Genomic DNA, 15363 nt, shown 5'->3' on the forward strand with positions numbered 1-15363 from the left:
GCCAACCTCGCCAATCTCAACCCAATAACTGGAGAGCCATTGAGGGATGCTCTCCCGGCAATAAATTAAATCCATGAAGAAGCTTCAGCAACTCGTACAAATCAGGATACGTCACACCAACAAGGCAATAGAATTACACCCTCACCAAATAAGGAAGAATCCAATCAACACGAAGATCGCTCCAACGACAATAAAATCAAACCAAAGAAGGAAGATTCTAATCAACACGCAGACCTGACACCCGACAGTTTGATATCGACAGTTACATCAACGGTTTAAGGCAAAACTGAACTTCAATAGCAAACCGCCAACGGATTGGTTTCATCACAAGACTTGACCGTTGATGCACATTTATTGAAGATCCAATTCCCAATCACCCAAAGACCCGATCTTATGGAATTCAAAACATCACAACTATATTATATGTCTCCTTTAAATACTACTCTTTGTATAGCCTAAGTGTTCATGTTGCCATTCATTGAAATAAAATTATTCTTTCTCCCAAATTCTTTGGTTCATTTTTTCTTTACTTACCACACCCCAACGATGACTATAAGAAGAGGAAGTTTTCTAAGCCAAGGGAATCTTACAACAAATTAAGGTGAGGGCAGAAACATCAAGTCGGAGTCTAAGGAGCCGCAGAGCAACTACACAATCTTGGAGCACCTTATCGATGTGCTCACTTGAAATGCTAACTCACATTGTCATCGAGTTTGAAAAGGATGTTTGTAGGATTAAAAAGGAAAACAATTGCATGCTTCTCCAAAGGTGTAAATGCTACATGCTCTAATATGCAATTTGAAATGGAAGATAACTTAGTGAAATGGAAGCACACATGTTAAAAGAGAGATGTCGAATCAAGAGTGACTATTATAAATATGGACTTGGTCAGTAATGCATCCATTATTATATGTTAATACAGACCATATGTCTGTCATGCATCCCCATTTATCAATCAAATAATTTCATCTCCATGCTTGCAATAGAATCTTTACTGCTTACCCCAAACTGTTGTTGAAACAAATCAACTGCTGCATGGACATTGCGAGTAATCAATCCCCTTCTGAGTAAATTACAAACCAGTGTTACAATGCTAAGGCATCACCAAATTAAATACATATATATTGTAGGCAAATATTTTTACAAGATTCTTTTAGAGAGAGAGAGAGAGAGAGAGAGATTTGCATCAAGCACTGCAAGATTACAAACCTGAAATGGCTTCTGAACTATAATTGATTTCATCAAATTTACAACTTATTATCTCAAACACGGGACTTCTGCCCTTTATTTTACTCATAACACAATATGTAAAAGCCCATGCATGCACCCATTTATGGGAGGAAAAGTGATAATTAATGCTTTTATATGAACTTGTCAGAACCTGAAGATAAGGACAACCAAGATAGAAATATATTTGAATTTAAAGTATTAGGTTTTACTTCCTTAATATGTAGCATGATGCAAGTGTTGAGTCTGTTGACATGCTTTTGTGCAAGCTTCTCACAACCCAAAAATTTGGAAAAGCAACCTACAAGAATATTTGAATTGAAAATATTAAGCTTTATTTCCTTAACATACAGCACAGTACATGCATCCACATGCTTTATGAAGCCTTAAATTTATGTAAGCATCTAACACTTGAGTTTGATTTATAAAATATTATGCTTTCCTTCCTCAAAGTTTCAAAAAGAAGCCCTGAACAAGGCATAAGCAAGGGTATAAAACCCAAACATATGTAAACAAAGTGCATATATTTTTAAAAATAGAGAAAAAAAATATGAAAATAAAAATTAAAACTCAAAAATAATGAGTAAACTTATTTGTAGCCATTCAAAAAATACTAACTTGGAATTCATTAGGTAAATCATGCCAAAAGATAGTTCTAATGTCATAAAGGTCAAATTATTTCCATCATCTAAGAGCAAACTCTAAATTTTTTGGAAAGGTTAAGGTTTAAGCGTTTCAAAAATCAACAAGACATTCTTTTTTATATAAATACATGGTTAAAAACATAAGTGTCCATTCAGTTGTGGAAAACATTTTTCTTTTTCCAATTTTCAGTTTTCCAAAGAAATAGAAAATTTTAGCTTCTTTTAAAATTTTCAAGATTCATATTAAAAGGTGGAAAATAAAGAATTTTTTTAAATGTGCAAAATAATTTTTTTTTTATTTTTATGTTTCAAAACAATCACAAAAATGACAACTTGTTTTCCAATTTTCCAAATTTTATGTAAGGTAATGTTTAGAATCATGGATTTTGGGGCTTGAATTTGGATTTTTGTGGATTTAGAAGAAACACCACACACAATCTGCACAAATTAAAGTCTAAGATCTGAATTTCGTGTTTCCACATGCAAAGGAAGAGTTAGAAATCTAGAAAATGATGAAAAGATGTTTTCTAACTTCTCTATATAAATTTGGAAAATTAGAAAACAAGATGGCATTCTAGTAATTATTTAAAAAATTAGAAATGAAAAATAAAACTATTTTCGCAAGCAAATAGTGCAAAAACTTTTTATTGTTATTCATTTATTTCATACAAATGTTGTAAAAATGAAAAGTTATCTTTTTTTTTTATGAAATTTTTTGGAAAATCAAAATAGAAAATAAAACTGTTTTTCACAACTAAATAGGCCCTAAAATTTTCTAGCCAAATCTAACTTGATATTCATACAATCAAAACATGCTTTGGTACAAATGCATAAGCTTTGGCATATAATATCGCCTTTTTGTGATTGGTACTTTCGACAGAGCCTAAAGGCATTTTGGGTGTGTCTCATCTTGAGGCAAGCTCTGATTGAGCCTTTTCAAACATTGAACTTCAATATATCAGCCTAAAATGTAAATTTCAAACAAACAATAGTTCTGAAAATCTTGGAAACGGAATGCTAGAACAATAAATTGTCATCAACATACCATCTTAATAAAGAAATATTTAGAAATATTCTTTAATATATATTATTTAGTGATAGTTCAAGATTTGGAATCAAAATATTAACATAAATTCAAACTCTTTAAAGCAATGCAAGAGATTTAAAAGCTTAGCATATAATTTTCATAATGCGTTAATTACTTCATGTAAAATACAGTTTATGCAATTTTATGTAATTTTTCCTTAATAACATATGAGTATTGAGTACAATCTAAGTCCTCATTATTTTCATTCTATTTCAGATCACGTTATATTCTAAAGATCTTATATGCACGTTAATTTATTTTAATTTGATTATATTCTCTATTTATGTTCCATACAGCGAGACATGATATTTCAAGAGAAGGGGACATACCATTTTTAGAATGATTTATATTTGTCATTTTTTTTTCATAACAAAAGAAGATTCATTAATAGAAAGAGAATTTACAAGAGGAAGAAATAAGAAATCTCGCGAGACAAATTGAGACTCTCCAAGACTAAACAAAAACATAAAAAATTCCCAAGAAAAAATCATCCAGTCAAGGTGTTCCTCCAATCTCTTTGCAGCTCCTCAAAGCTTGCATCTTTAAAAAATCCATACCCAACACACCACAAAGAGGCCACATATTTTATTTTTTTCCAAACCAACATCTGATTTAATTTTTTCCCAGAAAATATCCGGTTTTACGTTCCATCCATAAACCCCTAGTACTGAGAATTAAGCCACACTTCCATAAAGTTGCCCAGTCCTCTGCCAAAACCAGCAAAAGATATTTCTAAAAGGTCTTCCACCAAGAAAGGACAAACTGAATGATTTATATTAGTCCATAATGTCAATATATTATTCATTAAAAAACGTGCAGACACCTTAGAATAAAGTCACACAACTATTTTCTCAGTCAATATAATAAACTATTATAAAAACAATTAGATCGCCATTTTATCTAAAAGCTTAGGGTTTGTTTGGTATTGTTGTTATTTTCTATTTTCTTTTTCAGTTTCTTCACAATGAAGAAACATATTATAAAAACGCATTTGTTTATGTTGTCAGCTTTCTATTTCTGTTGAGGTCTTCAACTGTTTGCTAAAAAACTGAAAACCACATTTTATGGTTTTCAGTTGATTAAAATCATCATATGAATTTAAATATAATTGAAATAAAATATACATAAACTTCAAAAAATAGTAATAAAGCCAATTACAAAATACTTTCACTATTTTTCAATTGTCATGTTCAATAAATTTTTTATTGTAAATTAAAAATTGAAAGTAGAAGAATTACGTAAAATTTTTATAATAAATTTTATTTTTATTATAGTAATTTTTTTAATGTGTATTATTTGTAATTTTATTATCTTAATCATATTTTTATATTATTAATTGATTTAAAGATTAAAATGAGCATTTCTTTAATTAAATTTTTAATTTGTATTAGTTTTATAAATATTAACTAAACAGGTTGCTGGTTTCTAGTTTTTAGTTTCTGTTTCTCGTTTTTAGTTTTTGTTTCTAGTTTTCGTTTTTCTAATTTTTGACAGTAATACCAAACGACACCTTAAGCTATTAGGTTGTGAGCCAACAATGTATATCAAGCTTCAACAAAAACCAATTAAATTAAATTTCTAAGTGACATTAAATTAAATTTTTCTGAATGGTTCCCACCATAGCATGGGACTTAGAATCTACGACTTGAATATACCATCCTTCTTCAACTAGTGTTAGATGCATATCATCCTGTCCTTAAAGAAATGAAGTTAACACAGGTTACATGACCAACCTGCCTGGTTGCTCTTCATACTTATATGTGATGACATTTTTGCAGAAGTGTTAGTTGAATAACTTTTAACTTCTTCTGTCCTCAAGAGAATCTAATGCGTATTTTTAACAGGAAATGAAACAAATTCCAATGTGCAACTAGAAATCTATCCAATGAACAATTCAAGACATAAGAGAACCCAAACATCTCAAGAGTAGTTCTCTAAAATTCTTTTGACTTGTAAAACTAGCAAAAGAAATTATAGTTACAAACTCATGCAGCCATGGTTTAATAGAAGGATCACATATAATATACAACACACAAGGAAATGCTACCTTATTTTCTTTGAGTCGAGAAATTCACAAAGTTCACCTGCACCTGTACAATGTTTCACCCGTCATTAAAACTTATATCAAATACATTATCAGTAAAGAGGTGCAGTTATTATAGTTGCAGCAGGCAAGATTTGGCATAAGTATCATAAGCCAGCAGTGTTTTAAAAGGCACAATCAAGGCTCGCCTAAAGGCAAGGCATGCCTAAAACGCCTTGAGGCTCAATCTAAGATACCAAATTCCAAAAAGGCTGACTCATTACATGCTGAGGCTTATGCATTTTTATAAAAAGCACGCCTTTTGTGGCTTTTAGGTTGAGGCTTGTGCATTTTGGGTGTGTGATCTAAAGTTAGAATTGGTTAGAAAATTTTAACTACAAGTTTGTAAAAAAGGAATGCCATAATATGAGTTGATTTCTAAAACTCTTGTACCTCAAATTTTCCAAAACAATTGAGAGTTGTACTTACATCATGAAATAGTTTGAACTTAGTAATGGTATAACTATCTCTTGACATGATTTATGTCATGTATTCAAGTTAGCAATTAGTAGCCAACAAGTTTGCAAAAGTATATCTAGTTTTTTTTTTTTAATTATATTTGTGATTTTCTTAAATTTTGCTTTACTTTAAATATATATATATATATATAAAATTTATTTAACATATTTTTATTTTAACAACAAATTCTCAAAAGGCTTATGCCCCAACGCCTTAAGGCTTATGCCTCGCCTTACGCTTTCACCTTTTAAAACATTGGAAGCAAGTATCACAAAATAAAATATCACAAACCAAAATCTGCTTGTGCTCTTCTAACAATTTTAAGGAATCGTGCCTCAGAAGCAACTTTTAGGAAGATAAAAATAGTTAACGCATATAAGAACTAATATACAAATGGATACACACATTAGCAAGTCGCATGAGAAACACTAAATAAGCCAAATTAGACACGACGTTGATCAACTCAGGATAACCTTAAAAACATCAGAACCATGATTTTAAAATTTAACAAAGATTTAGACAAACCCCCAACAATTTTCTTCTTAGTGAAACCAAAAGGAAAAGGTAGCTACATTAACTGAGAAATACTAGTTTTGACCCCAAAAAAAATATCTTACAAAAGTTCAGTCTCAGTTTTTTAACCTAATAGAATTCAGCCTTCAGGGTCAATCCAGTGGCTTCCATGAGAAAGGAAGCACAAAAGAGACTTGAGGGTTTGTTAAAGGAAGGCCAAAGGCGGCAAGGGCTGACAAAAGGGTGAAAATGACTTCCATTTTCTGGTCCCCCCTGAGGCAGGATTTCTGGTGGGAGGCATGTCACGATTACACAAGGACGGAAGGTTTCCTTGTATTGGATGCTATATACCCTCCCCATAATGATGGCTTTGTTGCCTTTGGGGGGGTGTTGGGGCTTGCTTCTTCTCAGGTTGGTCATCAATAAGATCAGTCCATAATAAAACCATCTAATTCTCTGAACAATTGGAATTTCATAATTCCTGCAGATCCTCCCTTCCTACTATTCTTGCTAGGTAATCTTAAGCATCAATGCTCCTAGCAATGGCAAGATCCAATATGTGACCACTTGAGTTAATAGCACCTGAGTCAAGAACAAGAACAGGGGATTCACCAGGGCATTCGAGAGCAGCCTATTCTGCAGCAGCTTCTTCTATGAAAGGCAAAGTCACATTCCCTTCACCAGAGTTGCAACTGCCATTGCAAGGAATTTAGTTCTTACAGTTAAATGCTCAATACCCAAGTGGGCTTACAAAGTATATAATGATCAGGTGTGTTAGATTTCAACTTTACCTAAAAGCTTAAGTTATTAGGTTGTGGACCAACAATGTAAATCAAGCTTTAACATTCCCCGACAAATGCAGCCCAGCAGCACGCGGAGAGATAAACATGTAGAAATCCCAAGTGTCCTGGAGTGATTTAGGGGATATTTATGTAGAGAATTGTCTATTATTGAGAGAAATTATTTTAGGAGACTATTTCCATCTTTAGCATACCCGATTGTATTATAAGTATAATGTATCGGCTTGCACAAATAATTCATTCAAGAAATATAGAAAACCTATTCAAATGAGAACTGGAGCAAAGTGATGTTGAAGGAGCCGATTCTGATTGAAAACAATGGGCCCAAAATGTCTGCCCTCATTTCAGGAGGAACTCCTACTGGGACGAGACAAAAAACGCAGAAAGGAAGACCTTGGTGTGAGCACTGCCGCAAGCCGGGCCACTCAAAAGATAATTTCTAGGAAATACATGGGAAGCCAACAGATTGGAAGCCAAGACAAAATCCCAAAAACCGTGGCTACCAAGCTGCTATTGATAAACCAGCTGAGAAACCACAAGGTGAGAAAAATAATAATTCCACTTCAAATGGCACATTCAATCCAAAACAGTTGGAGCAACTTGATAAAATGTTCTCTACCATTCAAGCATCGGGTCAATCTTCCACGCATGATAGATACACCCATAACAGGGTATACAATCATTTTTTAAACATCACACAATAAACGCAAGTAACAAGACTAGAATCCAAGACCTCTTGGTAACCACCTTTGATACCATGTTAGTGTTAGCACCGGAGGAGTCCATGGGTGGACTTGATACACATGAGTGAACACCAACTTGACCCAAAAGCTTAAGCCCGTTGGGTCTTGGGCCCAACCATGTATATAAGCACCCATCATCCACTCAATTTTTTCAATGTGAGACAAACTCACAAGTGGAATTCTCAACAATCTCCCTCTCACTTGTGTGTTCCAACTGCTCCCCCTTGAACAGAAACCATCTCCCTTCTAGGACTAAACCCAATTCTCCAAAAGTTGCTCAAATGGACCTTACCATTGGCGTCTTACATGCCTCGGATTGGCATTCCACGCGCCTCCGAACCAATCCTACCTCCCACGTATTGAACCTATTCGGATCCATCTCAAGCCTAGATAATCCTTATTGACCTCGGTCACACACTTGGTCCTCCAACTGTTAGCACGTCCGGAGAATTAGCTTACATCTCGATTTTTAAGATGTTGCTCACCCAGAGTTACAAACCGTCAGCTCTATAACATTTGTTAGCACCGGAGGAGTCCATGGGTGGACTTGATACATATAGGTGAACACCAACTTAACCCAAAAGCTTAAGCCTATTGGGTCTTGGGCCCAACCATGTATATAAGCACCCATCATCCACTCAATTTTTTCAATGTGTGACAAACTCACAAGTGGAATTCTCAACAGTTAGATTACCATTTCACCTAAAAGTTTAAGTTATTAGGTTGTGGGCCAACAATATATATCAAGCTTTAACAAAGTGTTTTCTGGGTCATCTAAAACTTTGCAAATGGCATTTATCTCCAAAATATTTTGAGACCCCTTTTTACATGCATAAGGGGTTACTTGTTAGAAGTATGCTTTAACCTCTATCAGACTATCAAATTTCTTCCTTTATTCAGCAATTCAATCGATCCAACCAATAAACCCAATTGATAAAAGACCAAGGTATTTACCGACAGTACCAAAATCAACTGTATGCCAGCTAATGTGTGTATATATGGAAACATCAACATTCTAAGATATCAAGGCCTCCAATCTTATGAAATTCAATCCGAATAATTGCTTCAGATTTTTGTAAATGAGCAAAAGAATAGTGTAATCCTCTCCTATTAATATATAATTTGTCATCATTAAAATCAAATCCACTGTCAATCATCATTTTTCCGTTTATAAAAAAATGAATCACATCAACTGGACAGGGAAAAAGAAGGAGAAGATCTCCAATAAAAAGGAAAGCAAAGGCTAGAACAATAAAGTGTATGTTATTATCATCTCCAAGAGCATGAATGCAAAAACACAACAATCCCACAAGAGACACTCTGGCTCAGAATAAAAAATTAGAAAAGATTTAGGTAGGTACAGTAGATCCATTCCAGTCCTCCCAAACCAATACCACTCTCTAAGCAAGGAAGTAGCCTCTGATTTGACAAACAAGAGACGGATTGTAATCAGTAAGCTCTAAAAACAATGTGAGTAACAGATTAAACATATCTAGAAAACCAAAGTATACGCAACGTCCTAGCAAATCATGACTGAATATGATCAACCAAACTGGAAAATCTTGCTTTTAGATAATATAGACAATCCTCTGTACATGCCAGGTAAGAATCACTAGCACCAGAAGTTCAAAGCAATACAGCAAGAATGGCATAAATGAAGAGCTTTAATGAATAAAATAGTAGTTCATATATGTGTATATATAAGCTGGCAAAGAAATGGCATCCCAACTGCAAGACTACACAACCTGCAAGGCTGCAACTACCTAACCATCCAAGATTTCAAATAGAAATCAGATTGAATGTGTTTTTGCACTCAAACACTAAGCTGTAACAATGGCACAAAAAGAAAAGAAAGGTGGCTCAACAACTTCCAATGGTGCTAGTGTCAATTGGATGGAATGCCTCTCTTTGTGAGGGTTATCGTATTATATAGCAAATAGAAACGTCAGTTACAAGGCTAAAAATCAGCAATTACAGCCATCTAAGGAAATTAATTAAGGCAATTACAATTAGCCTATTAATTACAGAATATCAACTACAATCAGCCTACTAATCACAGAATATCTACAGCAATAATATAAAATCATGCCATAATTAGAGCGACTAATTATGGCACCGTATCTGACTGACATCCCCCCTCAAATTGATGTTGGCTGATCAAGTAGCATCAATTTGCCCACAAGGAACTGATGGCGCTGTTGTGTCATAGCCTTCGTGAAGACGTCAACTAACTGGAAGTGAGTAGAAACATGAGGCAGAGATATAAATTGAGTGTCCAAGGCTTCTCGAATAGAATGACAGTCTACTTCAATGTGCTTTGTACGCTTATAATAAACAGGATTAGCATCTATTTGAATGGCACTAGTATTATCAGCATGAAGAGGAGTAGAATCAGATTTAGAAAAACCAAGCTCAGCCAGAAGCCCACAAAGCCAGATAGTCTCAGAACATGCAGCAGACATTGCCCACTACTCGGATTCAGTAGAGGATTTAGAAACACGAGCTTGTTTCTTACTTTTCCAAGAGATCAAGGAATCACCAAGAAACATGCACCAACCCATGACAAACCGCCGAGTATCAGGACATCTAGCCCAATCTGCATCACTAGAAGCGACAAGGCGAAGCGGAGAGCCAGTTGGAAAGAACAACCCACAGCCAAGTGACCCCTAAAGATATCGAATAATACAATGAATAGCAGCTAAATGAAGGTGGCGGGGAGTTTGCATAAATTGACTAACCTATTGGACAGCGAAGGAAATATCAAGCCGAGTAATAGTCAAATAGTTCAAGCTCCCTACCAACTGTCGGAACACAGTGGGATCACAAAGAAGATCACCCTCCTCACTTCAATATTTCACATTGACCTCCATAGGAATATCCACCGAAGGCGAATCCTGAAGACCGGCTAGCCCAATCAAATCCTGGGTAAATTTGCATTGATTCAAGAATATACCTGAAGAATTCGTGTGCACTTACTAACCCAAAAAATACGTAAGAGGACCAAGATCTTTCATATGAAAAGAAGCCTGAAGATTCTGCTTAAGATGATCAATCAAGTTGAAGTCGGTGCCAGTAATGACAATATCATCCACATATACAAAAAAGAGAACAAGACTAGTCAGAGTCTTGAACAAAAACAAAAAGAGTCATATGGGCTTTGAACAAAGGAGAGACAAAGCAAAGTAGACCTGAATTTTTCAAACCATGCTCGGGGAGCCTATTTTTAAGCCATTAAGAGTCGCTTTAATTTACATACCGCGGAAGACGAAGAAGAAAACAAACCCGAAGGAGGACTCATGCAAATATCCTCTTTGAGATCACCATGAAGAAAAGCATTTTTTACATCCATTTGGTGAAGTGGCCAGCCTTGGGAGGCAGCAAACGAAAGAATCATACGCATTGTAGTCATCTTCGCCACAGGAGCAAATGTTCCCTCATAGTCCACCCCATATTCTTGCATGTTCCCAAGTGCAACTAAGCGTGCCTTGTACCTATCTAGAGTCCCATCAGAGCGGAGCTTAACCGAGAAAACCCATTTACAACCAATGGCTTTAACAATAGAGGGGCAAGGAACAATATCCCAATTGTCCTGGAGAGCCTAAAGTTCCTCATCCATCGCTTTCGCCAGCATTCATGTTTAATAGCCTCTGAAAAGCATGTAGGAATGAAAATGGATGACAATGTAGTGTTAAAAGAAGTGTGGTGATCATCATACCGATCAGGAGGACGTGATACCTAGGTAGATGGTACAAATAGTAATAAGGAGAATCAAAATTCAAGACCTGAAAGGCAGTCTATTAATTAAGTAAACTGCAGTAGATAATGCCTCAACCCAGAATTTAGACAGGACAGATGATTCAAGCAATAAGGTGCGAACAACATCCAAGAGGTGTTGGTTCTTTCGTTTCGCCACCCCATTTTGCTAAGGAGTATGAGGACAAGAACGCTGAGAGACAATTCCTTTGTGATGTAAGAAATCATGAAACTCGTGGGACATATACTCCCCACCAGAATTAGACCTCAACATCTTAATACATGTACAAAATTGGTTCTCAATATATGCGACAAAGTTCTGAAAAATAGATAGGACCTCAGATTTGGCCCGAAGAAAATAGACCCAAGTATATCGACTAAAATCATCTATGAATGTCAAAAAATATTTACATCAAGCATGAGAAATTACAGAAGAAATGCCCCACACATCACTATACACAATATCAAAGCATTTTTCAGCACGACTACCATGAGAAGGAAACGACAGAGTCTTACTCTTACCAAGTTTGCATACAGAAGTGTTTAGAAACATGTTCTTTATCGCCTAACAAACCAAAATTTAACATACGAGACAACACAATAGAGTTTGGATGGCCCAAACATTTATGCCATACTTCACTTAGAGTATTAACTGTCATACAAGCCAAAGATAAACTACTAGGAATAGAAAACTGCAATGGAAAGAGTCTGCCAACTTTAGGCCCCTTCGCAAGTATCTTCCCTGACGCTTGATCCTGCACAAGACAACCATCATGAGGAAAATGGACATCACAATTTTTCTCAACTAACTGGCTAACCGAAATAAGATTATTAGACAGTCCAAGAGATACATAAACATCTTTGAATGAAGGATTGATATCTCCTATTTCATTAATAGCTAAATGACTCTCATTAGCTACCTGAATTTGCGACGAACCATCATATGGATGAACATTGCACAATGCATCAGATGATTTGGTCATATGATTGGATGCAATAGAATCAATAAGCCAAGACATATGCGAAGTATTACCTTGAAGCCCCAAGGTGGAAAAAGCTGACAAAATCATTTGTTGGACCATTTCAGGGGTAAGACTAAAGGATCCAACGGTAAACAAAGAAGTTGAAGACATCCCTGGAGCAAAAGAAGTGTTCACTATAGCCTGATAAGCAGTGGCGTGACGATTTGGAGGCCGAGTGGGACATTCTCTGATAAAAGTGGCCTTGTTTCTTACAATAGTTGCACACTTTCTTTGCACAGTTGGTGGCAATATGACCATATTCCTTGCAGCCGAAACACTGGACCTTGCGCATATCCTTACCCTTTGTTGGGTGGTCCAAGGCCTTCTCAACCCCAAAGTTAGCTTATAGGGTGAGGCCTTCCCTCACACTTAATAACTGACCACCAGCCTCTTCCACAACCGATGTGGGATAACCCCAACAATCTCCACCTCACACATCGGGCTCCAAATTGGCGGCAGCACGTACCCAACATCCTAGAGAGAATGTTGAACCATGGCTCTGATACTAGTGTTGGGTGGTCCAGAGCCTTCTCAACCCCAAAAGCTAGCTCATGGGGTGAGGCATTCCCTCACACTTAATAACTGACCACCAACCCCTTCCACAACCGATGTGTGATAACCCCAACACCTTTCCCTCTCCCATTGGCTGCAAGCAACAGGACTCGGGTTAGCATCTTGCTAGAACTCAGCCTGTGTGAGAGGGCGGCGCTTCTCCTCGCGAGGTAATTCTCCAAAACAAACATCCAAAGATGGTGAAGGATCTCGCTTCATTAAATTTGAGCAAGTAGCCTCAAATTCAGGGCACAATTTCATCAAAAATTGATCTCTTTTGCTCTACTCATGAACAACTTGAACAGCAGCGATAGATGCAGCAGGTACCTTCGCATAAACCACATCAGAAAAATCTCCCCATAAATTCTGAAAACCAGAAAAATACTTCTGAATGGAGAGATTGCCTTGAGTATAACTAGCTATCTCATATTCCAATTGAAATCGACGTGCAATATTATCCTAGTGATAAACCTTCAACAAGTACTCCCACATAGTTTTCGCAATCTTATAGGCCCTTAAATTAAGCACAATAAGAGGATCAACCGACCCTAAAATCCAAGACATCACACGTGCATCTTTGACCTTCCACTTGGCCAACTCCTTAGGCTTCGTAGGAGTTGGATCACTACCATCAATCTGGCCCCACAATTCTTTCCCCGTAACAAATAAACGAAACTGGAATTCCCAGGCAGAGTAATTTTTTCTAGTAAAACACACCCCAAAGTAATCACTAGAAGACCTAATGAAACCCCAAAGGAATCACTAGAAGACATGATGAAACCCAACAAAAATTGAGTCACAAAAAATAATACCTGATTTACGTGTCAATAGCCTTCGGTGGGACCTTCAAAAACTTGAATCGGCAAAGATACGCACCAGAAACTCTCCCCAGATCAACACCACCAAAGATTTGTGACGAAACAGAACACGGACAGCCACCAAAAAGGATAACCGAATACCACTGATCGAAAACCACCAAAGATTCTGAAGCAAACAGAATCAACCGCCCAATCCCAACCCAACAAATAGCAGTTTAACACCCACCGAAAACCCAACAATCAAAAACTGCCGACGACCTAGAAATTGTCGCTACCCACAGAAAAGAACCAAAAAAATAATTAGAACAACCCTAATTGAGATAACACTCAGATACCATGTTAATTGGATTGAATGCCTCTCTCTGTGAGGGTTCTCATATTATATAGCAAATAGAAACGTTAGTTACAAGGCTAAAAATCAACAATTACAGCCATCTAGGAGACTAATTAAGGCAATTACAATCACCCTATTAATTACAGAATATCAACTACAATCAACCTACTAATCACAGAATATCTACAGCAATAATATAAAATCATGCCATAATTAGAGAGACTAATTATGGCACCGTATGTGACTGACAGTTAGGAAGATTAGAGCAAACGAATCTTTTGTGAGTGAGTAGAACATATGAATTTGAAAGTTCATGTGTGTAAATGTCTTCCAAGGTCAAGCTATTCTGCTTTTCTTTTCCAACCCTCCAAACTTTATTCCATTTGGTTCCTATTTTCTTTTTATATCAAAGAGCAACTACATAATTTTTTTAAAAAAATAAACTTCAAGAAGTTGCATATTTCTTAAGGTTTCGGATATGTGATGACAAAAAATGTTTATGCAAAATAAATTACTGTGATGAAATATCTTTTGCTAATTTGAATTTTAGTTAAATTCCTATGGACTAACCAGGTGTCATATTCTAAATTGAAATGGATATTCTTTTAATAACATAGAAACACATATTTCTACCAATCATACATATTTATTTTCATTTGGTAAAATATTTCTACAAGAAGAGAAAACAAATTTTGATTACATAAGATTTTTGGGGGGAAAATGAAACATATATACTATGTCTTTCTCAAAAATAAAATCCATAGATTTTTACCAATTAATTGTTCTTATTTATAAATTAACCAATCTTTCAATTTTAAAAAATGAATAGACACACACGAACATTAAGTCATGTTTGTTCTCGAGAATCAGGTTTGGCATCAACATTTGTCGTAGGGAAAACTAATAATTGTTATGTTCTCTTCCTACTAAAATTGTTGGAGAACGTTAGATCATTTGATTGAAACATGCTTTGTGGTTATTATGGATACCATTAAAATATCTTTGCCTGTGTGTCATGGATACTTTAAAGTTTTTAAGTTAAAAAAAATTTTCAATGATAAAACTCCTTTCAAAAAATCAAGTTCGACATAAGATTAAAATTTTGAAGCTCTTAAAATAAGAAATTACTACATCTCAAACTCCTAATTTAAATTTATTTTCCTAATTTGATTTCCTTTTAATACAATGTGCAGACCAATATGGATAAGAAATATGCAATGGCAAAAGAAGAATAGTAATATGTAACTTTCTAATACCAACATATTTAAGCATTATATTATTCAAATTCAATTAATTTTTTAATAATATATTAGTCTGGAATTTTTAGC

General features: G+C 35.4%; 1 protein-coding gene across 2 annotated transcripts in view; it reads right to left on the bottom strand.

The window, feature by feature from the left end:
• LOC131152135 (haloacid dehalogenase-like hydrolase domain-containing protein At2g33255) overlaps window positions 1-15363 on the bottom strand; it is a 45749-nt gene that overhangs the window by 26107 nt on the left and 4279 nt on the right. Inside the window, exons 2-3 of one of the 2 annotated variants that reach the window (XM_058103810.1) lie at window positions 5006-5042; window positions 1003-1063 (exon numbers count right to left, since the gene is read on the bottom strand). In XM_058103810.1, coding sequence (XP_057959793.1) covers window positions 1003-1063; window positions 5006-5042 — 98 coding nt within the window. Of the gene's footprint in view, window positions 1-1002; window positions 1064-5005; window positions 5049-15363 lie in introns of both variants that reach the window. The other variant, XM_058103809.1, reaches the window with a different exon arrangement.

The sequence above is a fragment of the Malania oleifera genome, chromosome 3 (genome assembly GCF_029873635.1).
Source record: "Malania oleifera isolate guangnan ecotype guangnan chromosome 3, ASM2987363v1, whole genome shotgun sequence".
Classification (NCBI taxonomy): Eukaryota; Viridiplantae; Streptophyta; class Magnoliopsida; order Santalales; family Ximeniaceae; genus Malania; species Malania oleifera.